Below are 27786 nucleotides of genomic sequence, written 5' to 3'. Positions count from 1 at the left end.
CTGTCAGGGACCTAGGGCAGGGAGAAATAGGAGGCAAGGAGAACTAAGGGGGTCAGACTGTAAAGGACTTCCTGGGTGATGCTCTGAGCATGAGCTTTGTCCTGGAGGCAAGGCAGGGGTATCGAGGTCATATCTGGGAGACTGAACTTGGGAAGCACTTGGGAGCAAAGCCCTGGAAACAGAAAAAGCAGGTGGAGGGCAGACGAGGTGAACAGCAGGCTACCACAAGAATCCAGAGGAGAGCTGGTGAATGCCAAGAGCCGGCAGGGCAGTGGGAAAGGCAGGCAGCAGATAGCCAAGGAGGCACCGCCATGATTAGGCACACAGGCGAGTAATAGGCAAAGCAAGATCAAAGCCAGGTGAGGGGGTGCAGTGGGGGATGAAGGGGCTCAACTGCCAGGAAGTGAGGACCTGAAAGGAGGTATACACGCCTCCTGCCCTCCAGCAGCCACACACTGTTGGGGGAGGGGGGAGTGCAGAACCAGCACAGGAAGAGGCAAGACCCACCATTTAAGGAACATTCGGAGGGAGTCGTTCCGGAGACAAGGCTGTTCTTCAAAGATCTTTTCCTTGAGAACCAGTCCTTTGCTGTACCGGCAGTCCTTCTCCAAAGCTTTGCAGATGAAGTACAGACATGCTAGTAAGGAAAGAAACAATATGATTTCTGAGTGTGCACCCCAACCTCTGGCCAGTTAACACCAAGAAAACATCCCTACTCTGGAATCAAAGAAATGTTGGCAAACAATAACGAGATACCACTTTACCTGATTCAATCAGGAAAGATACTGAAAATACTAGTACCCACAGCAGATGAGGCAAAGCCAAATGCTGATGGGCAAGGACAAACTGCAGGACGACCTTTCCAGAGAGCCGTGGGTGTTACACACAGACCCTCAGCCCAACGATCCACTTCTGAGAATTGGTGCAAAAACCTACAAGCCCACAGTGATTAGCTATTGGCTAAGTGGAAAAGAGCCTTCAAAAAATCAGGAAAGCGCTCAGTACCACCAGGGGAGCCTGGTTAAGGAAAGCTTCCCCAGTCCACACACTGGGTTGCTGAGCAGCAGCTATACAGATGGTTGAGGGGTGTGCTCACTGGCCAGAGAAAGGCCACAAGACGGCATGGGGAACAGGCAGGAAACCAAATGGACCACACAGTGTGACTCCATTTGTACACATAAAACCGGTTTCTGCTCCTTTTGCTTATCTGCATTTTCCAATTTTCCTCCTTCTCTTTTTCTTTTTTTTAAACTGTTCTTACCAAAAAAAGTTATTGCCTGCAATTAAAGGCACGTACATCATTCATGTCAATGAGCCTTCTCAAATCAACGATCTGGAAAGCCTATCCTTCTCCAGCTCCTCCAGGAGTGGAGACGGTAACAGGCAAAGCAACACAAGAGAAAAAACGGGATGGCGAGGAGTCCTGAAGCAAAGCTGCGATGTGAACTAGGAAAGTCTTTGATATTTGTAAGTGGGACTAGCCCCTGACAGATGCGACTGCCATAAATCAGTCCCCGGCAGGCCCGGTGCCACCAGGCCTCATCTGCGAATACACAGGGAAACAGGACAATGCAGGTAAGTGTCAGCTCTGCTCCAACTGGGCACTGGGAGCACTGCCGTGCCCTGCTCAGTTCAGAGTCTGAGTGTAGATGGACTGCAAGCACTGCCGTCAAGAATAACCAGACAAAGAAGGAGCCAGGGGTGAGGTGGAAGGAAAGGTAGAGCAGAAGTAGAGATGTGGGCACGGGAGCTCTGAGAGATGGAAGGAAGTGGTGTCCTCCTAGAGTGTCATGGAAGGAGAGAGCAGAGCCCGGTCACAAAGCTCCACAGGTACCACACTGCCTCCCGCAAGGCACACGAAGGCTGTGCAACCTATGAACAGGGAGCGCCTGGGTGGTCCCAGCACAGCCTAGCAAGCTGCTGACTGAATGGCTGCATAGATGGCCCTGAGGTTCCTGCCCCACACAAACAAGAACACAGTTTCTCTGGGACCACAGCGGGACACGAGAGCAGCCATCAGAGACGCCCAGAGAGAAAACCAGGGAGGCCCTGAGCATTTGGTGATGCTGGCTCTCAGCAGGTGCCTTGGCTAGAGTAGAGCTCACCACACTAGCTGTACTACACCGCGCTCCCACGGAGGGAAGCCCTGGGAAGTGCCAAGGGAACAAGAGGTGGTCAGCAGGCACCAACCCCAAGCACCCCTGCCTACTCATCGCAAGTGGATAAATGCCACTGGGGGTCGATTTAACATGCTGGGAATTAACGTGCTGCTTCTACTTTGGGGTTAAATGAGTGTCAGGTCTGGGGCGCCTAGAAGCATCTGACTCTTGGTTTCGGCTCAAGTCTTGATCTGTGTCGTGAGTTCAAGCCTCGCGTTGGGCTCCACACTGGGCATGGAGTCTATAGTTAAACACACACACATGTACAGGAATCAATAAATGCGTGTCAGGCCTATCAGGGCAGGGCTCTCCCAGACAGAGTAGCCATTCAGCCCCCCAGGCCTGTTTTCCCCCGAGGACTAAAGTTTACCAGGTACAACTTCTCCTACCATGAGAGAGGGGTACAAAGAAATAAACCCCGTGGCTGGGGAAAGAAAGGCAGAACACAAGACTGTCCACCTCAGGTAGCACCCCAGCTGCCAGAAAACCTTCCAAGAGAAGTCTAAACACCTCTCGAAGAAGGAGCCGTGAGAGTCCAAAGGGTACCTCACCAGCACTATTTCATTCTGCTGGTTGGCGTGAAAATTGGGGCAAACAAGAGAACAAGAGCCGTGTCCGGCAGAAGACGCACACAAGGACATTCACAGCAGTGGTAGGCACGAACTCAACTCTGTAAACGACCCGCAAGCACAGAACGGTCAATTGTGTAGACGCTGGTAACAGACAACACAGCAGTAAAGTGGCCCAAGTGATGGCCTGGGTACACTCACAGACAGAAGACCACAGCCCAGGGAGCCAGGCCGAGAGGATTACACACCGCCACCTGATGCCACCTAGAGAAGCCTCGACAACAAGCAGAGCTCCTCTCTGGCGACAAAAGGAAGAAATCAAGATCGCCTCCAGGATGGTAACGACTGGAATGGAAGCCAAAGCAGCGTGCCTTCTGGGGCTCTGAAAATGTTCTGCGTCTTGACATGTTTCACATATACATGCTGCGCACTTTACTCCGTGTGTGTGCGTGTGCGTGTGTGTGCGTGCGTGTGCACGCTCACGCGCTTTCAGTTAAAAAGTAGTTGTGGAGAACCAGATGTGGGGAAGGGTGAGCAGGGCCTAGTGCCTCTCTAAACACTCCACACTATCTGTCTTTAAAAAAGGGAAGGAAAACCAGTCAGTCTTCCAGGCCTGAACCTTGAAAGTGATAGCAAGTGCTCGTTGGCATGTCTGTCCTAAAAAGAGTAACTGGGCCCAGCCAGGTACAGAGCACCTTCACACACTGGACCAGCCTGCAGCATACATAGTCAACGGACAGAGCCCTGGGCTCCCAATGAGCTCAGACCTGCTCCGAGCACTCCTGGAGAGCCTCCTTCCTCTCTGGCCTCGGAGGACACCCAGAGGAGGCTGGCTCCTGGAACACCTAATCAGTGTGCCTGCCTCAAGACCAGCCCACACGAGGGACAGAGGTGTTCTCTACAGAGCAGACAGCGAGGCTAGAGCCAAGGAGCTTAAGCAACTGCAGGGCAGACTCGGGCTCCATCAGGCAGAGACCCTTGCAGTAGCCCTGCTGCTCTACAAAGGAATGGACCCCCTCATGAGGTAGTGAGGTCTCCAGCACCAGAAGGAGTCAAGCTGCAACTGCTAGGCCATCTGTCAGTGAGTTATAGAAACAGGCTCTGGCGCAGGATGGGTCAATGCAGGGATGAAATGAGATAAGCAAAGGGAAAACCACTCAGAGAGCATGCTACCTATCACTACAATGCACTCGAGAATTCTCAATTGAGTGAGAAAGACTCACTCAAGGAGGAATGCAAAGCCATCTCCCTTCCTGACAGTCAGGCAGAAAGCCCTTCAGTGTTAACCTGGCCTCCAACTTACCCAAGCTGCCCTCCCTCCTCTGTCCGCAAAACATGAGCGCAAGGGAGAAAGTCATCAAAGCTCGACTCACTTGTGTAATCGCTGAGGGTGTACAGGACAGTGATGAGGTTGTCCAAGCAGGGCCAGTGGTCAGGATTGCACCGCAGCCCTTCCTCAAAAGCATGGCGAGCCAGGGGGACCCGGATGAGCCTCAAGGCCACATGTCCGATTTTATACCAGAGGTTGACATCCGTGGAGTCCAGCATGACTGCCTGGAAGCAGCACAGAGGGTGCATACGCTCAGTCGGCTCTCTCACTGAGCGGGCGCCCATGGTGACAGGAGAGGCAGAGCACCAACCCAGCCACCCAAGCCGCCCAGAAAAATGGCAAACACGTTACATGAACCAATTTATCAAATTCAGAACATCTTCGTGACATAGTCACTCTGAACATCTGTACTCCTTACCTATCTGACAGATAAAGGAAGTGAAAGTACCATTAAAAGAAAACGGGATTTGTGGGGTATTTTTGTGGGACTTGAAAATTTTTATTTAATTTTAAATTGTGGGATTCTAGAAAGATTATGGGCTCTAGAGACAGACCTCAGTTCACACCCCTGCTCCTGTACTAACTGGCAGCATGATCCCGAGCCTCAGTCCCCTCATCACTAAAATGAAGATAAAGACACCTTTCCTGCAAGATGACGTACGGTTAGCGCATGTGTGGAAAGGAGTTTGCACGGTGTCTGGCACCTCAGAGGCGCCCACAGAGACAGTGACGCTAACACAGAGATCACGGCAATACTGTTATGAGCAGGTACAGGGTGCCAGGGGTCAGGCTGGGTTCTCTGTATCAATTCATTCCATTTCCACAACCGCCCTCTTTCTTACCATGCTCACTATACTGCTGTAGACCTGGAGGCCCGGAGACAGTAAGCAACTCGCCGCGGCCACACGTGCCCTGAGTGGCAGAGGACCAACACACATGCAGGCCCCTGCTCTCTCTGAACGCACTGCTATCCACTGATGCGGGTCTCAGGGACCACAGCGTGGTGATGCACCACTACAAATTCTTCTTTTTAGCCAACAAGACCACAACCTCACCCTCTCCACCAAGAGCTTTCAAAAACCCCAAGGGGCTAATAAGCATTACCAAAACCGCACCTCCAAGTAGAATTCCATAGCGGTCTCCAGGTCCTCTCGCTGGGCTGCCAGCTGGGCCAAGTTTTTATATGTGGAATATTTCAGCATCAGCCCAGGGTGCTTCAACCCTTCTTTCTCATCACCAGACGGAACTGCCTGTGAACAAAAACAAAGGTCAAGAGTGACACCTATGCCCTGAAGCCTCAGCAGGCAGTCAGCAGGACACCTGGCTTCCCAGCTGGCCTCTGCTACAGGCCCTTGGCCCAGTCTGGTACTACCCTCCATCGGAAAATGAAAGCCCTACACTAGATGTTCTTGGAGGACCCCTCCAGCTCTGAGCAGACAGAGAAGGAAAGCTAGATCACCACAAGGCAGTTTGCAGAGAGTCTCGGCACCAAAAGAGACAGAGGGAACCCTCCCCATCGCTACGGCCATGCCTGAGAGGTCAAGCCTGGAGCCTGCAGCTGCCCTACAGCAGGCCTGAAGGGGGAGGACAGGGCAGGAGGAGGCCACCTGGGGGCAGTGGTGGGGTCTGGAGGTGGCCAGGCAGCCAACTTACACATCCCTACACATCCCGCAGCGAGATGAGCACCGGATTAGGAATCAGGAGGCTGCGCTCCCAACTCTGTAACTCATCACGTAACTGCGGACAAGTCACTTTAACTAAAAAGTTAGTGCCCTGAGGACCTCTTTATTACAAGGGCAGGAAATCCTACCCTAAATATCAAAAGTGCAAGCCAAAAGAGCATAGATTATAAACATGTTTTATACAAAAAGCTATTTCACTACAGCTTTTATGAAAACTCTCAGAAAACCCTACAACTTCTAAGACACCACTGATGAGGAAAACTACTGCTCTAACCACGGGACAAAGTAAAACATTTTCTAACAGAAAAACCCGGTGGCACAAAGAAATTCTTTCCAGGTGCGGCTCCTTATCTCAGCCTTGGCCTGGGACAGGTCACACTCACATGACATTCTTCTTCATGGTCAGAACAAGTAAGACCTGAGGACATGCAACCTTCAGGAAGCACCCCTTGACTAATCCAGGAAATCTACCTAGCACTCCTAAGGAATCCCAACAAGCCTAAAAAGCTCAAATCAAACCTCATTCATCATCTTCTCCTGCCGTCTGGCTTATCCTGCAGAAAGATCCCCAACAACAGGCTGACCACAGCTGGACACCAGGTACCTTCGCCGCCCCAGGTACAGAACTGTTCAAAATCCGGTGTAGGGGCGCCTGGGTGGCACAGCGGTTAAGCGTCTGCCTTTGGCTCAGGGCGTGATCCCGGTGTTATGGGATCGAGCCCCACGTCAGGCTCCTCCGCTATGAGCCTGCTTCTTCCTCTCCCCCTCCCCCTCCTTGTGTTCCCTCTCTCGCTGGCTGTCTCTCTCTCTGTCAAATAAATAAAATCTTTAAAAAAAAAAAAAAACCAAAATCCGGTGTAAACCCCTCAACAGAGGCTGTGTGAGTCTACCTGGGAGACTAGTCAGTGTGCCTCCACACACAAAAGCAGAAGCTCTCATAGCTAACCTGCACCTAAACAGCTGGATTCAGTGCCGTTCTCCACCTTCCATGACAGACGTGCTGACACCCCTGGGAGACAGAGTGCTCACCCCAACAAGCCTCCCCAGGGAAGCTATCCACTTCCTAGGAGTCAGCTGCGTTCCAGGACCTGTTAATGCCAAGTGTTTGTGAGACTATAACTACATAATGTAGTTTAATATTAAGTATACCAATGCAGATGAATGTGAAAAGAAACTTTTCTATACATTTTCTGTACTTTTCACCTGTTTACGATGACATGTTTTACTTTTATAAGCCAAGGGGGAGAGTGCTACCGCAGTCTTTCAAGGCTGAAAGTGATGGAGAGGTGGACACGCCTATGACTACAAGGCCAACCAGCACCCGTCCGACTTTGCTCTGCTCACCCGCTCACACCTCTGAGGCCCGCTCCACAACGGTCTGAGGGAAGACCCCCTCCTGAAACACACCCAGCCCCTGGGTGGCTGGAGCTCAGTAAAGTGAGCTCTTTCTCGTCTCTGGGCCCTCACTCACTTCCTACTAATGCGGAAGGGGTGCGTCACAATTCCCAGAACCCTAATTCCAAGACACTATAACCAGCACCGGAGAATCCTGACATCCACGAGTGAGGGAGGGGATGGACTCCTGTAACCAACACTGAGAACTCAGCGTACTGTCTCATCTGTGGTAAAAACCATCCAGGGGTGGGGACTTCAGATATAAGTGTCTGCCTTCTTCGAGGTGCAGGAGACAGCTCAACTGAAGGACTGCATGGAGTCTGTCTGCTTCCTTATTGCATGTCTCTGTGTTTGGTGTTTGGGTACTTGACAACAAAAGCCTTTCCTCTAATGAAACATAATTCTTCCTAAATCAATTTCAAGTTAAGACTCATTCTCAAACTCTAGGCAACATCTCCATGACCCACCCAACTCAGGTTTAACTCACTTGCCACCAGCATGGCCCCCATGCTGGATCACCAGGTCCTGTACTGCCTGCCCCTCTCTGCCATACCCTATGCCCTCAACGTGGCTCTGTGTTGCTCTCCCAGCCCTTTTCTCTGACTATGTTTTTCAAAAGCCCATGGAGCACCTACAAGGCTTCCTGAGCTCATGAGCTATCACCTAAATGGCATTTGCCAAAATGCGTTGCCAACAGGATCGCTAAGGATCAGAAAACCATGGGTTCCAATCCTGGTTCTAATGCTTCACTATTTGGGTGGCTCTAAGCTATCAACACCTCACTAAGCCTCCATTTCCACAACTGTAAATGGGGACAGTGGTCCCCACATTCTCGGCAGAGTAGTTGTAAAGAGAATGTAACAAAATAGCTGACACAGAGCTCTATTATGCACAAAGAACCACTCTACATGCTTCACTAGATTCCCTCAACCCTCACGGCAATCCAACAAGGCTGACACTCTGCAGGTGGGAAAGCTGAGGGGCAGAGAGGAAGTAACATGTCCAAGGTCGCCCAGCTAAGAAGGGGAGGGCAGAGGGCAAGCCCACTGCCTGGCCTGTGGTGCCTCACCTCTCGCAGCAGGCGCGCCTCCAGGAGCTCATGGTAGGCCTTGGCTGACTCCTCAAACCGGTCATGTTTCTGGAGATCCAGGGCCTTGTGATACAAGGCAAAAGCCTCTGCTTCCTGTGAACCAAGACAAGAGATTACAAAGGTTTGTCTTTTTTAACCCAAAAGTGTATGAAGGGGGCCTATAGTCAAGGCCATGATAACCGACAGCTGTACTGGAAATAGTCCTAACACTCCAATCTCCCAGGAGCTCATCACCGGGAGAAGAACCCCTCAAGAGTCCCCGAGGAGACATGAGCAACATAGGCTCAAGTGAGTCTAAGCAACAGCAAAAAACACAGGATCAGAGCAATGGCAAGCTTATGAACTCAGCTGGCCTTCTCTGGGTAAAGCTGGGTGAGTAGCCATACCAGCCAGAATAATCCAGAGATTCCTAGAGAATATGGATGGTTTCTATTGCTTTCTACCTGCCACTCTGCCCTAGCCTGATCATTGCCCAGGGAGGGTGACAACCTCCTCTAGGATGGAGGGGGCACTGGCAGGCTGAGCCCCAATGACATCCCTTGAGGACCAGGGACAGCTGACTAGTAGACTTTTGAGAGGGCTCCAGACTGCCTGCATTTCTCCTGTGAAAGGGGAGACACATGTTTATTCCAGGGAAAACAAAGATGGGAACAAGAAGCAAACCACTGCTATACTATGACAGGACTCAAGTGCAGAGATGGATGGAGGGAAGGAATGAGCCAGGCTGAAGTAGAAGTGATGTGAGGCCTCATGGAAGAGAGGAAAGACCAAGAATCTAGAGAGCTCAAGTTGAACCTGGCCCCTCACCGACCTTCAGTGAGACTCCCTCAAGACAGCTCCCCTCAAGGGCCTCCTCACACTGGCACGTGAGGGCAATGCACCAGGAAATCTCAAAGCACCACCTATCTTTAACATGCTGCCATCCCCTGGCTGTGCCAACTCCTGAAGTGTGCACAAAGAATGGGCTGCAGAGAAAGTTAGTCCCCACTGGACAAGTGGGCCCAGCGGTGAACCGGCCCAAACACTGGTCACAGAATACAGAATTTCTCTTCAGTGTGACCACGCCCAAGCGAAGCAGGTGTGACATGAGATGGAGAGCTAAAATCCCATTAAGTCCTATGAATGCATTTAAAATGAGGTACCATCTACAGAAATGAAAAGCAGGGTCTACCCGCAGAGGAAGACCACGGATTACATACCTGGGCCTCCTTGGTCTGCGTTTTGTGACTTTTAAAGCTTCCTTCGTGATCATCCTCAATCGTAGAGCTGGCATTTAAGGCTGCAATTCGAATCTAAAAACAGGGATATGAGGGAAGAAAAAAGTTGCTTTTGAGACGTCACTTGTCTCTTTAACAACCCACAACGAATACAACTCTGCTCCAGCACCTAATCTTGTAACTCGAACAGCTATGGCCTCCTCAGAATGTAATGAACAAAAAAGGATCATTGAGGACAAAAACAAAAACCAGAACATGTCCAGAGGGACCATAACAAGCTACTCGGGGAGCGTGTCCTAGGTACTATCCACTGCAAAAGGAACACCCACACCCCAGCAATGCCAGACACAACAGAAGACCTAGACATCAGAATAACAGACATGTTATTCAGAATATATTCAGAATAACAAAACATGTTAACTTTGTACCTTTCTCGCAACTGTGCAGAGGCCCGGCCAGCCACTCCAACAGAAGGCCAAACATCCTTACCCTCAACTGCACCAACAGCTCTCCCAGGAAGAAGGCTGCCCCATACTCAGTGTCACCCAGGAAAAGGCCCCTCCCCCCAGGAGTGAAGCAACAAAAGAACACTGACCAGCAAATAGGCAAGCACCAGTCCTTACCATAGTCAGAGAGCTTCAGCGCTGCCACTGAGCACCGCTTCCCATCACTGGCAGGGGCTGTGCTGGGCCACAATCTCCTAGACAGGAAACAGGAGAGACTGAGAGAGGGCCCAGGAAAAGCCAGAATGTCACAGTTCCAGGGGCCCACCACAAATCCAGGGGCCTACCCAGCTCTAAGCACGTAGACCAGTGAGCAACTGCCTCAGGACGGATGTGTGATCTGTCACCCAGGTCCCGTGGCCAGAGCTTCTGCCCCAGCCAGGCAAGACACCAGGCACTGAAGAGTCAGACCAACTCCTGCCCCCAGGGCTTACTGCTCAGCAGAGGAAAGAGACCTATAAAGTTATTTTTTTCAATAACTGAATGAAATGAAGAGAAACAAGGCAACATCTATGAGTGGAAAACAATTCACTTGAAGGGATCCAGGACAGTGAGGGAGGCAGCCCTCATGGTAAGCCCTGGGAAATAGACAGCGCTCCAGTAGGGAATGGTGAAACAAAGAGGAAGGGGGTGTGTGGTGTGATGGGGAAATGTGGATACACACAGGTGCCAACACAGCCCGTGGCCAGGCCTTAGAGCAGAGACAGGAATGGGGGATGGAAGGGTGCCAGGCCAGGGAACTGGGAATGTCATCCTGCAGGCAACAGGGGAGCCATCGGAAGTGTTCGGGAAAACAAAATTTTAGAAATATAAGGGAAAAAATATTAGAGGTAGGCAGACCAGTATGAAGTCTGCAAAGAAAGACGGGATTGGTGAGGATATGGAGAAATTAGAACTTCATATGTTACTGACACGAAGGCAAAGTGTGCAGCTGCTGTGGAAACCGGTCTGGTAGCTGCTCGAAATGTTAAACACGGAGTTACCGTGTGACCCAGAAATTCCACTCCTAGGTATCTACTCAAGAGAAATGAAAACATATGTCCACACCAAACCTGGTTCAAGAATGTTCATAGCAGCATTATTCATAACAGCTTCAAGGTGGAAACAGCGAAAAGTCTGTCAACTAACGAATGGATAAATAAAATGTGGTATGTTGATACAATGGATTATTCTTCAGTCATAAAACAGACTAAAGTATGGACACATGCTACAACATGGATGAACCTTGATGCTAAATGAAAGAAGCCAGTCACAAAAGGCCACGTATTGTCTGATTCCATTTATATGCAATGTACAGAATAGGCAAATCTATAGAAAGTAGATAGTGGGCTGTGGGAGAGGGACAACTGGGGAGTGACAACTAACAGGTACTACTAATAGGTAGGTTTCTAGGGTGATGAAAATGTTCTAAAATTGGTTGTGGTGATATTTCCACAACTCTGTGAATACACTGAAAACCACTGACTTACACACCCCACATAAGTGAACTATATGGTATGTGAATTACATGCTGTTATTAAACAAAGAGATGCCAGGACCCTGGATAGGGGGGTAGACAGAAGGGACACACTCCAGGGGGCAGACTCATAGGACTCGGGACCTGGTAGGCTGGAGGGAGCAGAGGCGTTCTGGATAACATCAAAGATTCTGGCCTGAGGGGTCGGGACAGGGAGGTGGCACCCCCCAAACAAGCCAGATATCGCAGGAAGAGGAGTCAGAAAAAGTCCCATCTGAGAGGCTGACAGAAGGCTCTGGAAGGGCCCAGCAGGCAGTGGGAGTAAGCCTTGGCATACAGACTGAATGCATGCTCCACCCAGATAACATGAATTGACTGCTACTGTTGCCAACATCACTGCAGCAATGATTTCTAGCAAGGCTTCCACCATGGGCTCTGAGTTCTCCAAGGATTCTTAGAAGAAAGGAAGTACAGTCTTTTCACAGACAAGGAAGACTCAAACCTCCCCTAGGCTAATAGCTATTTTATCTCCTGGGTTCTACATCTAAGAAAAAAGAATGTTGCTGCCCAGTCTGGAAACTTCTGCTTCACCATAAGCTATACCATGATGGACACTGTGACCACCATACAATAAGAAAAAAGGAAAGAGAGGGAAAAGTAGAAACTATATCATTAAAACTCTGGATCTAGACTATCATTTAAAAAATACACATTGATAGATGAACGAATAAAGAAGATGTGATACACACACACACACTGGAATATTACTCAGCCATCAAAAAACTGAAATCTTGCCATTTACAATGACGTGGATGGAACTAGAGGGTATAATACTAAGCGAAATAAGTCAATCAGAGAAAGACAATTATCATATGATCTCACTCATATGTGGAATATAGGAAACAAAACAGAGGATCATAGGGGAAAGGAGGGAAAAATAAAACGACGAAATCAGAGAGGGAGACAAACCATAAGACTGTCTTAATCATAGGAAACAAACTGAGGGTTGCTGGAGGGGAGGGGGTTGGGGGATGGGGTAACTGGATGATGGACATTAAGGAGGGCACGTGCTGTAATGAGCACTGGGTGTTATATAAGACTGATGAATCACTGAACTGTATCTCTGAAACAAATAATACACAATATGTTAATTAACTGAATTTATGGGATGCCTGGGTGCCTCAGTCAGTTAAGCAGCTACCTTCAGCTCAGGTCATGATCTCAGGGTCCTGGGATCAAACCCCGCATCGGGCTCCCTGCTCAGTAGGGAGTCTGCTTGTCCTTCTGCCCCTCCCCACCACTCGTGCTCACTCTCTCTCTTAAATTAAAAAATAAATAAAAAAATCTTTTTAAAAAATTAATTGCATTTAAATTTTTAAAAATTTTTAAAAGCTTTGTCTGCAAAAAAAGAAAAAACAAAACAGATATACATAGGAGACGCCTGGGTGGCATAGTCAGTTAAACATCCAACTCTTCGTTTCAGCTCAGGTCTGATCTCAGGGTCGTGAGCTCGAGCCCTGCGTCAGGCTCCTCACTCAGCACAGAGTCTGCTTGAGTTTCTCTCTCCCTCTGCCCTCCCCCCCACTTTCTCTCAGATAAATAAATATATCTTTAGAAAAAGAAAAAAGAACATACACACAGAGACAATAACAAGCACTGGCAAGGATGTAGAGAAACTGGAACCCTCATGCACTGCTGTGGAAAACAGTATCGTGGTTCCTCAAAAACTTTCAACATCAGGTTACCTTATAACCCAGCATTTCCACTTCTGGGCATATACCCAAAAGAACTGAAAGCAGGGGCACACAATTATACATAGGGGTAAAGAGTGCAGGAGAGAAATCGTAGGGTGGCACTGATACCTAAGCATGGGCCTCCCAACCGGCTCTCCACAGGGCAGGTGCTAGCCCCAGGTCACAGCAAGTCTTCCCAGATGCCACCCGAATCCTCACGGAGAGAAAAATAAGAGGAGGACCCAGGGATGACTGAGAGATCAGGTCTCTGTGTGGCAGCAGCAGGACACACATCGATAGGTGGGAGAACACCCATACAGCCATCATGCCCGGGCGACCTACTCCTGAAGGAGAGCTTACCTGTTCCTGCCTCAGCAGCACCTTGCAGGAAGGCACCCAACAACCACTGGGATTGTGCTAGATGGGCCAGTGCCTTCCCCTGGGGCTTCTGTGTCACCCAGGAGCAGAATGGGCACAGGTCCCGTTTCAGAGTTGACAGGAAATACCTCCTCAGGACAGACTGAATGAAAGATGAACAGCTAAGTCGGAGGGAAAAAACAGTGAGCTCCAAGTCAAGAGAGAGGTTTCTGGCCCACTTGCTGCCCAAGTCCCTGTCTACCCCTCTGCTTCACCTGCCCCCATAAAGAAAGCCCCTAGATTCCTTGAAACAAAACCTCCCTGGGCACTATGATCAGGGCCAGAAGACACTCACAGAGCCCACGGTGCTGAAGAGAAAATAGAACTTCCAGGCTTCCTAATTCTTTAGAAACTGTTCCATGTTAACTCAAGCTAATTGTCCCCACTGAAAAGGGCTCCTGTGCTAGCTTTAATGTAATATAAAAATATAGTACCTTCCACTCCTCTCCCACCATAGTCCACCCCAGACACTTACAAGGCACATTTGTGTTATCTCACTTAAACTTAAAACAGCCTCTGGAAAGAGTACTGGGCTTAGAGTCATATTTTTGTCCCTCTTTAGCATTGCGACTTTGGGCAGGTCAGCCAGGCCCCTTAAGCCACAGCCTAATCTGCAAAATGGGTATGATAATGCTTATCTCATAAGGCTGGCAGTCGGGAGGGCTGGACACAGATACATACTAGAACTGAGGCGTACTTGTAAGTGTCCACACAACATTTGAAGAGGAACCTAAAAAATGATCCCCCCAACGACTCATCATGTACCTTAGTCCCATGAGACCAGGACCCCCTCTGCCACAGGCCCTCAATTCTATCCTATCATTACCACTCTTCCTCAGCTCCCTCAATTCCCAGCAGCAAAATAAAGAATGAGCCAGAATACTGTACTCTAATACACACTGAGAGGACTATAGGGACTAACATGGACTGTATTATCCCCTTTACTTTTGCCAAAATAGTACATAGCAATAACTATCTTAAAACTGACCCTGGATTTTTAAATATCAATACATTTAAGAATTTTTACCTAAGACATAGAAATAAAACAGCTTTTCAAATCTGAAAATCTTGCACTCACTTAATACAGCAAGAACAGGGGCGCCTGGGTGGCACAGTGGTTAAGCGTCTGCCTTCGGCTCAGGGCGTGATCCCGGTGTTGTGGGATCGAGCCCCACATCAGGCTCCTCTGCTATGAGCCTGCTTCTTCCTCTCCCACTCCCCCTGCTTGTGGTCTCTCTCTCACTGGCTGTCTCTATCTCTGTCGAATAAATAAATAAAATCTTTTAAAAATTTAAAAAAAAATACAGCAAGAACAGGTTCTTTCTAAATTTCCTCTACATACTCTCACCCCTGCCCTGGAATTACCCTGGGTCTCTCCCACCCACCAGCCTGTAAGCTCCTAAATAGTCCTGTCTTACTCATCTTTGCACCTCCATGTCTGGCTCAAAACAGGTGATCCAGGAAGGAAGGGATAAACAAGCAGATGAGTGGTATCGAGGCAGCTTGTCTATTTTAGTGGGATACATATTTAATTTCTCAGTCAAATCTTTCTCTAAGACCGCATCTGTCATTCACAGGATACCCCTTGTATGACAAGCCAAGTTGCAGAAGCCATGCAGAGGAACAGCTCGCTGATGGCTTTGGTGACACTGTGAACTATGACATTCCCAAGTGAAGAGACACACTCCCATCTCAACTCAAATGGGACTTCATCAAGGAGCTTCCCCGACCCCGGCCCCTCTGCTGTGGCCCCACTGTACATGACCGTCACACACCACGTTCTCCATTAATAATAGAAACATGAAGACTTTTAGAAAACAGGAATGGAGGGGCGCCTCGGTGGCTGAGCCACTAAGCATCTGCCTTCAGCTCAGGTCATCATCCTAGGGTCCTGGGATCAACCCCCACATCGGGCTCCCTGCTCAGCGGGAAGCCTGCTTCTCCCTCTCGCACGCCCCCTGCTTGTGTTCCCTCTCTTGCTGTCTCTCTCTGTCAAATAAATAAATAAAATCTTGAAAGAAAGAAAGAGGGGCGCCTGGGTGGCACAGCGGTTAAGCGTCTGCCTTCGGCTCAGGGCGTGATCCCAGCCTTATGGGATCGAGCCCCACATCAGGCTCCTCCTCTATGAGCCTGCTTCTTCCTCTCTCACTCCCCCTGCTTGTGTTCCCTCTCTCGCTGGCTGTCTCTATCTCTGTCAAATAAATAAATAAAATTTAAAAAAAAAAAAAAAAGAAAGAGAGAGAGAAAGGAAGGAAGGAAGGAAGGAAGGAAGGAAGGAAGGAAGGAAGGAAACAAACAGGAATAGGGGCACCTGGGTGATGCAGTCGGTTAAGCGTCTGACTCTTGGTTTCAGCTCAGGTCATGATCTCAGGGTCGTGAGATCAATCGAGCCTGGCATCGGGATCCACGCTCAGCACAAAGTCTGCTTGAGAATATCTCTCCCTCTCTCTCTGCACCTCCCACTTGTGCACACACTCTTTCTCTAAAATAAATAAATAAATCTAAAAAAAAAGAAAAAAGAAAACCAGTAATAAAAGGAAATTTCCTCAATCTGATAAAAGGCATTTACCAAAAAAAGCTACAGCCAACATCATAATTTTTTTAAGATTTTATTTATTTATTTATTTATTTATTTATTTATTTATTTATCGAGAGAGACAGGCAGACAGACAGACAGAGAGAGGGAGAGAGAGTGAGAGAGAGCAAGTGGAGGGGCAGAAGGAGAGGGAGAGAATCTCAAGCAGACTCCATGCTGAGTGCGGAGCCTGATGCAGGGCTCAATCTCACAACCTTGAGATCATGACCCAACTCGAAATCAAAAATCGGATGCTTAACCAACTTGAGCCACCCAGGCCCCCCTACAGCTAACATCATAATTAACCGTAAAAGACTGAAGGCTTTCCCCCCTAGATAAGGAACAAGGCAAGGCTGTCCACTCTCATCACTCCTATTCAACAGTGTACTCGAAGTCCTAGCCACTAAAATAAAGGAAGAAAAAGAAATAAAAACAAAGAGATTAGAAAAGAAGAAATGAAACTGCTCATATTCACAAATGACATAATTGCCTACATAGACAATCCCAAAGAACCTACAAAATAAAGCCCTAGATGAGTATTGCAAAGCCACAGGGTAAAGGTCAACACCCAAAAAAGTGACTGTATTTCTATATACTAGCAACAACTGGAGTTCAAAATTGAAAAAAAAATATGTCATTTATAATAGTTCCAAAAAAATTAACTACTTAGGCATAAATCCAAAAAAATACATACAGAGTCTATATTCTGAAACTTGGAAAACAATGATGAAAAAATTCAGGGGCGCCTGGGTGGCACAGTGGTTAAGCGTCTGCCTTCGGCTCAGGGCGTGATCCCGGCGTTATGGGATCGAGCCCCACATCAGGCTCCTCCGCTATGAGCCTGCTTCTTCCTCTCCCACTCCCCCTGCTTGTGTTCCCTCTCTCTCTGGCTCTCTCTCTGTGTCAAATAAATAAATAAAATCTTTAAAAAAAAAAATTCAAAGAAGACCTAAATAAATGGAAAGACATATCATATTCTTCGACTGAAAGACTCAACCTAGTAAAGACGTCAATTCTTCCCAAAGGGATATATAGATTTAATCCAATTCCAACCAAAATCACAGCAGAGTTTTCTGTAGTTATAGACAAGTTGACACCCGGGTGGCTCAGTCAGTTGAGAGTCCCAACTCTTGATTTCAGCTCAGGTCATGATCTCAGGGTCTTGAGATCAAAGCCCCTTGTCGGACTCTACACTCAGCACTGAGTCTGCCTGAGAGTCTCTCCTTCTCCCTCCACTCCTCCCCCCACCCACACTCTCATGCTCACTCTCTAAAATAAACAAATAAAATCTTAAAAAAAAAAAAAAAGAATATACACCAAATAATATAGCAAGCAAAGGAGATGCAAGGACACATAAATAATAACACATAAATAAAAACACACCAATAACAAGAGACTTTCACTCACCACTGTCAGTATAAGACAGGTCAAATGGAGAAAAAAATAAGGAGACAGAAGATCTAAACAACAAAATGATTACAGGAAAACTTACAGATGCATACCACTCTATACTCTGCTAATAGAGACTACACATTCTCCGGAGCTTACACCATATTCACAAAACAATCAAGCATACATTAAGTCACAAAGAAAACATCTTCTATAAAAATATTTTTTAAAATCTCTGATCACAATACATTAAAACTAGAATTTACTAACACTACCACTGCCATCACCACCACCACCACCACCAGAAGACAGGTGCTTCTATTTAAAAATTTAAGTACCTCCTACTAACAACTTCAGGAAATGCAGCTAAAATTGGAGAAATGTAAAGAAATACTAACCATGAGGAGGGGGTGGGGGATTGGGATAGGCCAGTGATGGGTATTAAGGAGGGCACGTATTGCATGGAGCACTGGGTGTTATACGCAAACAAGCATGGAACATTACATCAAAAACTAGGGATGTACTGTTTGGTGACTAACATAACATAATTAAAAATGTAAAAAAAAAGAAATACTAACAATGAAAACACAAATACTCATACCTGTGAAAATTCAACAAAATCATCTAACGGGGGGGAAATTGTATGATTATCCCCACAGAAAAGAAAGCCTTTGACGAAATTCAACACCCCATCATGATAAAAAGCACTCAAAAAAATAGGAATTAAGTAATACTTTCTTATATACCTTAGTCCTAAAGCTAAAATCTTATTTAATAGAGAAACATTAGAAGCATTTCCACTAATATCAGGAACAAAGCAAGGATGCCCTTGTGTCTGCTACTATCCATCACTATACTTAGTGTATTGGCAATGCCATTAGAAAAGGGAAACCAATTAGAGGTATAAGAATGAGTAAAGAAGAAGTAAAAAATCATTAATTTCATACAATATAACAGAATACCTGAAAAACCCCAAAATCAATGATAAAACTTAAAAGAACTCAATGAAGTAGCATGATACAAAATTAACAATACGCAAGTCAACAGCGTTCACATAAACAAAAAATAAACAAAAAATTATGATAGAGAAAAGTCCTGTTAGAAACAGCAACAAAGATGATTAAATATTTAGAAATAAAGTTAACAAGAAATGTGCAACCTACGCAAGGAAAATTTTAAAATATTACCAAAAGATACAAAAGTAAAGTTGAACAAATGGAAAGACATCCTCTGTTCCTGGAGAGGATTCAACATTATAAAGATGTCAGTTCTCCCTAAGTTAATTTATAAAATGAATGCAATGCAAATAAAAATACCAACAAGATACTAGACAAGTTGATACTAAAGTTCATATGGAAAAACAAAATGCAAAAATCTCTAGGAAAACAGTGAAGAAGAAAAGCTACAAGAGGGGATGAGCCCCACCACACATTGAAGCATACTATATAAAGCTAAGTACTTAAAACTGTGGTACTAGCACACGCATAGATAGAGAGACCATGTCCAGAATTAGACTCGAGTACATATGAAAATGTAAAATATGACAAAGGGTGGCATCTCAAATCACTGGAGCCAAAATGAACATTGTAACAAGAGTTGCCGGGAAAAATTGGTAGCCATTTGGAAAAAGATAAAATTAGATCCTTAACTCACACCACATACATAAATAAACTCCAAATGGATTAGGCATCTAAATGAAAACAAAAGGAACCAGACAAATACTAGAAAAAAACATGGATGAATTCCTCTTAAACTCTGTATATGGAAAGACTTTCTCATGACCTAAAATCCAGAGGCAGGAAAAAAAAAGATTATAAATTTAACTTCATAAAAATGTTTTGAATTTTGCATGACAAAAACATCAGCACAAGGAACAAAAGCAAAAATAAGCAAGTGGGACTACAATAAACTAAAAAGCTTCCGCACAGGAAAAGAAACAATCAACAAAATGAAAAGACAACTTGCAGAATAGGAAAAATATTTGCAAACCATATATCTGATCAGGGTTTACATCCAAAATATATAAAGAACTCATACAATTCAATAGCGAAAAAAAAAACACAACCCAAATAATCCAATTTAAAAATGGGCAAAGCACCTGATTATACATTTTTCCAAAGAAAATAAAATAATGGCCAACAGGTCCATGAAGAGGCGCGCACCACTAATTATAAGAGAAATGCAAATCAAAACCACAATGAGTTATCATCTCATGAACCTGTTAGAAAGGCTATCACCAGGGACGCCTGGGTGGCTCAGTCATTAAGCGTCTGCCTTCGGCTCAGGTCATGATCCCAGGGTCCTGGGATTGAGCCCAGCATTGGGCTCTCTGCTCCCTGCTCAGCAGGAAGCCTGCTTCTCCCTGTCACACTCCCCTTGCTTGTGTTCCCTCTCTCACTGTCTCTCTCTGTCAAATAAATAAATAAAATCTTTAAAATAAAGAAAAAAGAAAGAAAGAAAGAAAGAAAGAAAGAAAGAAAGAAAGAAAGAAAGAAAGAAAAGAAAAGAAAAGAAAAGGCTATCACCAAAAAGACAAGAGATAACAAATGCCAGTGAGAATGTGGAGAAAAGGGACCCATGTGTATTGTTGGTGGGATTGTAAATTCGTACAGCTCCTATGGAAAATAATGGAGGTTCCTCAAAAAATAAAAATAGAATTACTATATGATCCAGCAATTCCACTTCTAGGAATGCATCTGAAGGAAATGGAAAGACTATGTCTGAGAGATATCTGCATACCCATGTTCTTAGCAGCACTGTTTACAATAGCCAAGACATGGAAACAATGTAAGCGTCCAAACAAACAAATAAAAACAAAACAACCCAAATTCATAGGAGAAGATATCAGATTTGTGGTTAGCAGAGGCAGGAGGTGGGGAAGGGGTGGGGGAGAGAATTGGATGATTGTGGCCAAAAGGTACAAACTTCCAGTTATAAGTAAGTATTAGGAATATAATGTACATGATAATTACAGTTAACACTGCTATATGATATATTTGAAAGTTAACAGAGTAAATCGTAAGAGTTCTTATCACAAGGGAAAAACATTTTTCTTTTTTTTTTGTATCTACATGAAATGACAGATGTTAGCAAAACTAATCGTGATAATTATTTTACAACACATGTAAGTCGAGTCATTATGTTATATACCTTAAACTTGTATAGTGCTGTACGTCAATTACACCTCAATAAAATTGAAAAAATTTTTAATTAGAAAAAAACTTTTTTTTTTTTAAGATTTTATTTATTTATTTGACAGAGATAGAGACAGCCAGCGAGAGAGGGAACACAAGCAGGGGGAGTGGGAGAGGAAGAAGCAGGCTCACAGCAGAGGAGCCCGATGTGGGGCTCGATCCCATAACGCCGGGATCACGCCCTGAGCCGAAGGCAGACGCTTAACCGCTGTGCCACCCAGGCGCCCCAGAAAAAAACTTTTTAATTAGAAAAAAAGTCAAAAGTCAACTGATAAATTGGGAGAAAATATTTGCAACATATACTGTAAACAAACAGATAAAGAGCTCTTAAAAACTGAGGGAGACAACATTATTCACAATAGCCCAAAGGTAGAAGCAACCCAAATAAGTGTCCACTCACAGATGAATGGATAAACAAGGGGCCTTCTGGATGTCTCAGTCAGCTAAGCATCCGACTTAATCTCACCTCAGGTCTTGATCTTGGGGTCATGAGATCAAGCCCCACGTTGGGCTCCACACTGGGCGTGGAGCCTACTTTTAAAAAAATGTGGTCTATACACACAATGGAATATTATTCAGCCTTAAAAAGGAAAGACATTCTGACACATGCTACAACATGTATGAACCTTGAAGACATGCTAAGTGAAAAAAGCCAGCACAGAATGACAGTGTATGATTCCACTTATACAAGGTATCTAAGCAGTCAAATTCACAGAGACAGAAAGTAAAATGGTGGTTGCCAAGGGCCGGGGGAAGGGAAGAATGGGGAGTGTTTAAAAAGTACAGAGTTTTAGTTTGGGAAGATGGAAATAAAAGTTCTGGAAGATGTATGGTAGTGATGGCTGCACAACAGTGTGGATGTACCTAAAAATTACATTTCACATTACGTGTATTATACCACAAGCAAAGAAAAAAAACTTGATAGAAAAATGGGAAAACTATTTGAATAGACAATTCACAAAAACAGACATACAACTGGCTCTCAAGCATATGAAAAAATGTTCATACTCACTCAATTAGAGAAATGCAAATTAAAATAGCACTGAGACACTAGTTCTATTGCACTATCATTATCACACTTGCAAAAATTAAAATTCACAAAAATTAACAGCACACTCTGTTGGAGGTTGTCAAGAAACAGGCACTATTTTCATACATTGTTGATGGGAATGCAAACTAGCACAACCAATCTGGAGGGGAACTTGACAACAGCTAACAAAATTACAAATGCTCTTACGTTTCATCCCAGCAATTCTACTTCTAGGAATCAATCCTAAAGAGGTACCTCCAACAATATGAAATACATATGCACAGGGTTATCATTCCAGCATTGTTTGCAATTCCAAGAGACTGGAAACAACTTAAATGGCTATCAAAAGCATAGCTGATGAATAAACTATGGTACATCCACACAGTGAAGTAATATGCAGCTGAAAAATTGATGAGGAAATGTTTATAGCAGCACTATTCACAGTAACCAAAAAGTAGAAACAATCCAAATGTCCATCGACTGATAACTGGATAAATAAAATGTGGTATATCCATACAAGAGAATATCATTCAGCCATAAAAAGTAATAGACTACTGACAACAGGATGAACCATGAAAACATCATGCTAACTTAAAGCAGCCAGTCACAGGCCATATACTGCATGATCCCATTCACGTGAAATGTCCAGAACAGGCAAATCTATACAGACAGAAAGTATTAGTAACTGCCTAGGGCTAGGGGAAGAGGCAATGAGAAGTGATGGCTAACGGGTACAGGGTTTCTTTCTGGCGTGATAAAAATGTTCTAAAATTGATTGTGGTGACGGCACAAACCTCTGTGAATATTAAAAACCACTGAATTGTATGTAAATTTTATCTCAATGAATAGGCAAATTCTGTATAAATTTTTATCTCAATAAAACTTTTAAAAAATGAAAAAGATCTGGGGCGCCTGGGTGGCTCAGTCATTAGCGTCTGCCTTCAGCTCAGGTCATGATCCTGGGGTCCTGGGATAGAGCTCCACATTGGGCTTCCTGCTTGGCAGGAAGCCTGCTTCTCCCTCTTCCATTCCCCCTGCTTGTGTTCCCTCTCTCGCTGGCTGTCTCTCTCTGTCAAATAAATAAATAAAATCTTTAAAAAATATATATTTATTTATTTGACAGAGAGAGAGAGACAGCGAGAGAGGGAACACAAGCAGGGGGAGTGGGAGAGGAAGAGGCAGGCTCCTAGCAGAGGAGCCTGATGTGGGGCTCGATCCCAGGACCCCGGGATCACGCCCTGAGCCAAAGGCAGACGCTTAACAACTGCACCGCCCAGGCGCCCCAAATAAATAAAATCTTTAAAAAAAAACATGAAAAAGATCTCTATGAGGTGAACTTCAAGACATATTTTTAAGTGGAAAAAACGGGCGCCTGGGTGGCTCAGCCGTTAAGCCTCTGCCTTCGGCTCAGGTCATGATCCCAGGGTCCTGGGATCCAGCCTGGCATCAGGCTCCCTGGTCAGCGGGAAGCCTGCTTCTCCCTCTCCCCCTGCGGGTGTTCCCTCTCTCACTGTGTCTCTCTCTGTCCAATAAATAAATAAAATCTTAAAAAAAAAAAAAAGTAGGGGCGCGTGGGTGGCACAGTAGTTAAGCGTCTGGCTTTGGCTCAGGGCGTGATCCCGGCGTTATGGGATCGAGCCCCACATCGGGCTCCTCCGCTATGAGCCTGCTTCTTCCTCTCCCACTCCCCCTGATTGTGTTCCCTCTCTCGCTGGCTGTCTCTGTATCTGTCGAATAAATAAATAAAATCTTTTTTTAAAAAAGTGGAGTATTAAAGTCTAATTATTAAAAAAAAAAAGAAAAAAAAACAAACACAATTATCTATAGCACGCCATTTTTCATATACAAAAGAAGAGGATATAAGAAAATATACAACCACTTATTCATTTGTGCAAAAGAAAGGATAATCCAGACACCAAAGAGATCAGTTAGGTGCCGGGGATGAGTGGGAAAGGGGTGAAAGGTAAGGGAGAACAGGAACAAGGTGGCAGGGGTGGGGGAGGGAGTGACACTTCCCTGAGTATACCTTTGTTACAGTTCTTACTCTTAAAACCACAGTCATGTTTACCAGTCAAAAAATAATTAAAACCAACTGAGATCTAGGGGGAGCCCAAAATGGAATATAAATGTTAACAGTGAACCTACTGTACTACAATTACATAAGCACACTGTAGGGTACGAGGGAGAAAGGAACTGACCTAAGTAACTGTGGAGAATTGTATCTTGATTGTATACCGTAAGGCTAAAGACAACACGAACTGGAATTCCAGGTTTGGGGCAGAGAGAACACAAGATGAGTTTGGAGCATCTTATGGTGCCAGAAAATAAGTTAATGCTCCAAAAAAATGATAAGGATTTGTCAAGAGGACACAGCAGCTAACCTGAAGGAGATCCGGAACAAAGAAAGCCAGAACAGTGAACAACAAAATAATGGCAACATTAGATTTTAACCCATTGAATAAAATGAGTATCTATGGGGCCCATACTAATATAAATAAATGAGAGAAGGGATAGCTCTTCCTTTAATTGAATTTGAATTAATAAATGTAGAAGGAGAGAGAGAAATAGGTAATTACCTTGAGGCAAACACCACAGAGACCCACGGATGGATGCTAACTAAGTCAGTGGGCATAAATTTGTGAGAACCAGAATTCCCATCCTTCCAAAGTATTTCCCCCAAGATGCTTACTAAAGAGAAAGATAGTAACTTTATAGTATAGAAACCTCGCAGACACCAACTAAACCAAGCAATGAAGATAAACATCACCAGTAACAAGACATATCAGCATCTTGAACTCTTTGATATGATACACTGAGGACAACACAATGTTTGTGTTATTCTGGCCAAAAATGCATAACCTCACATGAATTATGAGAAAACATTAGACAAATCCAAGTTGAGGGATATTAGACAAAATAACTGATCAGTACTCTTGAAAAAATATAAGGCTAAGAAAAAACTATGTGATCATTAAAGACTAAAAAGACTAAGGAGCAATAACTAAATGCAATATGGTAAGTTAGAATCAGAGTGGATACTAGAACATTGTGCGAAACTGGTCAAATTCAAACTAGGTTTACAATTGAGTTAATAATATTGTATCAATATTAGTTTCCTGTTCTTGATAGTTGCATTATGATTCTATAAGATGTCAACATTAGAAGAAGCAAGGGGCACCTGGGTGGCTCAGTTGGTTAAGTGACTGCCTTTAGCTCAGGTCATGATCCTGGAGTCCTAGGATCAAGTCCCACATCGGGCTTCCTGCTCGGCAGGGAGTCTGCTTTGCTTCTCCCTCTGACCCTCGCTCCTCTCATGTTCTCTCTCTCTCTCTCTCTCAAATAAATAAAAATCTTAAAAAAAAAAAAAAACATTAGGAGAAGCAGGGTGAGGGACATGAGGAAACTCTGTTTTATTGTTGCAACTTTTCTCTAAATCTAGAATTAGTTTAAAATAAACAGTTTAAAAAAAATAGCCACTTGCGGGGCGCCTGGGTGGCACAGCGGTTAAGCGTCTGCCTTCGGCTCAGGGCGTGATCCCGGCGTTGTGGGATCGAGCCCCACATCAGGCTCTTTCGCTATGAGCCTGCTTCTTCCTCTCCCACTCCCCCTACTTGTGTTCCCTCTCTCGCTGGCTGCCTCTATCTCTGTCGAATAAATAAATAAAATCTTTAAAAAAAAAAAAATAGCCACTTGAGCACTTGAAATTATGTATTCATCATCTCTAAGTAACGTGAGGATGGGGACCATGTCTGTATTATTCACCATAAACCCCAGACACCCACTAAAAGGAGCCTCCCCCCCCAAAAAAAGCAGCTATTGAATAAAGAAAAAAATATATATTCATTTCTCAGACTCCCAGCCCAGCAATCATATTATCCTAGAATAGCACATTCAGGAGTTTAATGTCACAAATTTCTAAACCCTTTAGACCATGGTTTCCATGGCCTTAAGAACACACGATAAAGAACAGCACACTTGAAGCACCTCAGCACCTGACCCAGTCAGTGATACAAGCGGTGGTGTTTCCTGACAGGCTCTGATCTCTGAGTCAGGAAGCTTAGATTTTAGGCAGAGCTGTGGTACTTCCTGGCTGTGTGGTTACCCTGGCATGAGAGACCCCTCTCTGAATCTCAGTTTCCTCTATCCTATCAGGTTTGGGGCTAGATTAGGGGTCAGCAAGCTACCAGCCTACCGTTTTTGCACAGCGTAGGAGCAAAGAATGCTTTTGATTTTTTTTTTTTTAAGATTTTGTTTATTTATTTGAGAGAGAGAGACACACAGAGCACAAGCCAAGAGGAGAGGGAGAAGCAGGCTGAGCAGGGAGCCCGACTCAGGGCTCAATCCCAGGACCCTGGGATCATGACCTGAGCCAAAGGCAGACACTTAACCAACTGAGTCACCCAGGCACCCTGGTTTTAACATTTTTAAATGGATGAAAAAAATTGTCACACATGGAAATTATATAAAAATTACATAAGATTCAAATTTCAGTGTCCATAAATAAAATTTTATTGGAACACTGCCACTCGCCTACCTATTGTCTCTGCCTGTATCCACTGTACAATGCCAGAACTGAGTAGACAGAGTAGGGCCCCTAAGCCTAAAATACTAATATAAACATGCTTATTCTATTCACAACATACTATGATATTATAATCATATTAATATTATAAGTATTATTACACTTACAATATAAGTTTGCCGACTTCTAAAGGAGACCACTCAAAGGATATCTGAGTTCTAACCACAGTCATGGATCCCATAGAAGGAACTTTAGTTGCATGAAACCCTAAGTCCCACAGTTATGACCCACAGACCAACCCATAGTAACCCAGGCCCCAAAGCGTTCAGGGGCTCCAAAATCACTTGTGCGGACACCTGAGTGTGTCAGTAGGCTCTGTCTACCCGGGGTCGTCGTCGTCATCGTCCTCCTCGTCCTCCTCCCCTCTCCCCTCCGCCCCCCCCTTCCTCGGGGCAGTGCACTCAAGATTTTCAGTTTAGGAGCTCCTGGCTGCCTCAGTCGGTACAGCATGCAACTCTTCATCTCTAGGTTATAAATTCAAGCCCCACACTGGGTGTAGAAATTACCTAAAAAAAAATCTTTAAAAAATATTTTTTTTTCAGTCTAGAGTTGGGCAGACTCATTAGCTAGTTGGCTGACTCTGGACAAGACCCTTCACTTCGTCTGGGCCTCAGTTTCCACCCGTATAAATGGCGCTAATAACAGCACTCACCTAGCAGGGCTGCTGTGAAGGTGAAGTGGAAAGGACGTTAAGTGAAGTAAAGGGTTAGCACCGGGCTCAGCACCCGACAGACACAGAATCAATGGTGGCTCCTGCTGCTGTCACCGAGAACCACTCCCGAGGCTCGAGCCCGTCCTAGGGACCCCAGGGTGACGGCAAGAGCCGTGAAGAGGCCCGCGAGGAAGCCAAGAGCCCCGGCCCCGCCGCTCCGGCTCTCCAGCCTCGGTTTCCCTGAATGCGGCACTCAGGCTACCGGGGGCGCCCCCCCCCTTCCCTCTGTCCGCACCGGCCTCGGCCCCGCGCCCTTCACCCCTCAAGCCCGCGCCCCTGCTCTTTCTCCCCAGGTCAGCAGAGCCGCGCCCCCACCCGGGGGATGCCCCGAAAGCGCCACCCCGGTACTCACCAGGCGTCTCCACGGCAACGACCCGCCTGCCTCGACCCCCGCGCCGGCCGGCTGCGCGCCTAACAATAAGGCGCGCTCCCATTGGTTTCGGTACCGGCTCCGCTAGCCAATCAGCGAGGGCGCACGCGCCGATGGTCCGCAGGGCAAGTTCTCTAGGAGCCCGGGGAACGCGTGCAGCTGGGCGCGCAAGTGTAAACCTTCCTGATCTCTGCATTTGGGCACTCGAGCTGTTGTGGGCTCCGAGCGCCCACTTGAGGTTGCGACCTCTGTTCCCCACCACTTGTAATATTTGGGAAAGCCGAGTTTGGTGCCTGGCCCTGAGCAGTCGCTCAATGACGGGCGGTGTTATTATTTGTTACAGCCTGGGACAGGTGCTCTGAAGGCAATGGAAACTTAGGGAG

General features: G+C 45.7%; 1 protein-coding gene across 4 annotated transcripts; it reads right to left on the bottom strand.

Annotated features, from left to right (window-relative positions):
- On the bottom strand, positions 1–27497 carry LOC117796071 (calcineurin-binding protein cabin-1-like). 4 transcript variants are annotated; one of them, XM_034642963.1, is made up of 7 exons: positions 26974–27256; positions 10066–10142; positions 9425–9517; positions 8205–8318; positions 5174–5308; positions 4102–4282; positions 1–637 (listed from the first exon to the last, which is right to left on the bottom strand). In XM_034642963.1, the coding sequence occupies exons 2-7, from the start codon at positions 10066–10068 to the stop codon at positions 390–392; spliced, it is 774 nt and encodes a 257-aa protein (XP_034498854.1). In that variant the 5' UTR covers positions 10069–10142; positions 26974–27256; the 3' UTR covers positions 1–389. The 4 variants fall into 4 exon arrangements, with proteins under 4 accessions (XP_034498854.1, XP_034498853.1, XP_034498852.1 ...); XM_034642962.1 differs by lacking the exon at positions 26974–27256 and adding an exon at positions 27386–27452 and having other exon boundaries at positions 2–637; positions 10066–10139; XM_034642961.1 differs by lacking the exon at positions 26974–27256 and adding an exon at positions 13495–13705 and having other exon boundaries at positions 2–637.
- Positions 27498–27786: the final 289 nt, after the last annotated feature.

This window comes from Ailuropoda melanoleuca, chromosome 14 (genome assembly GCF_002007445.2).
Source record: "Ailuropoda melanoleuca isolate Jingjing chromosome 14, ASM200744v2, whole genome shotgun sequence".
Taxonomy (NCBI): Eukaryota; Metazoa; Chordata; class Mammalia; order Carnivora; family Ursidae; genus Ailuropoda; species Ailuropoda melanoleuca.
This window is presented reverse-complemented; position numbering and strand designations above follow the sequence as displayed.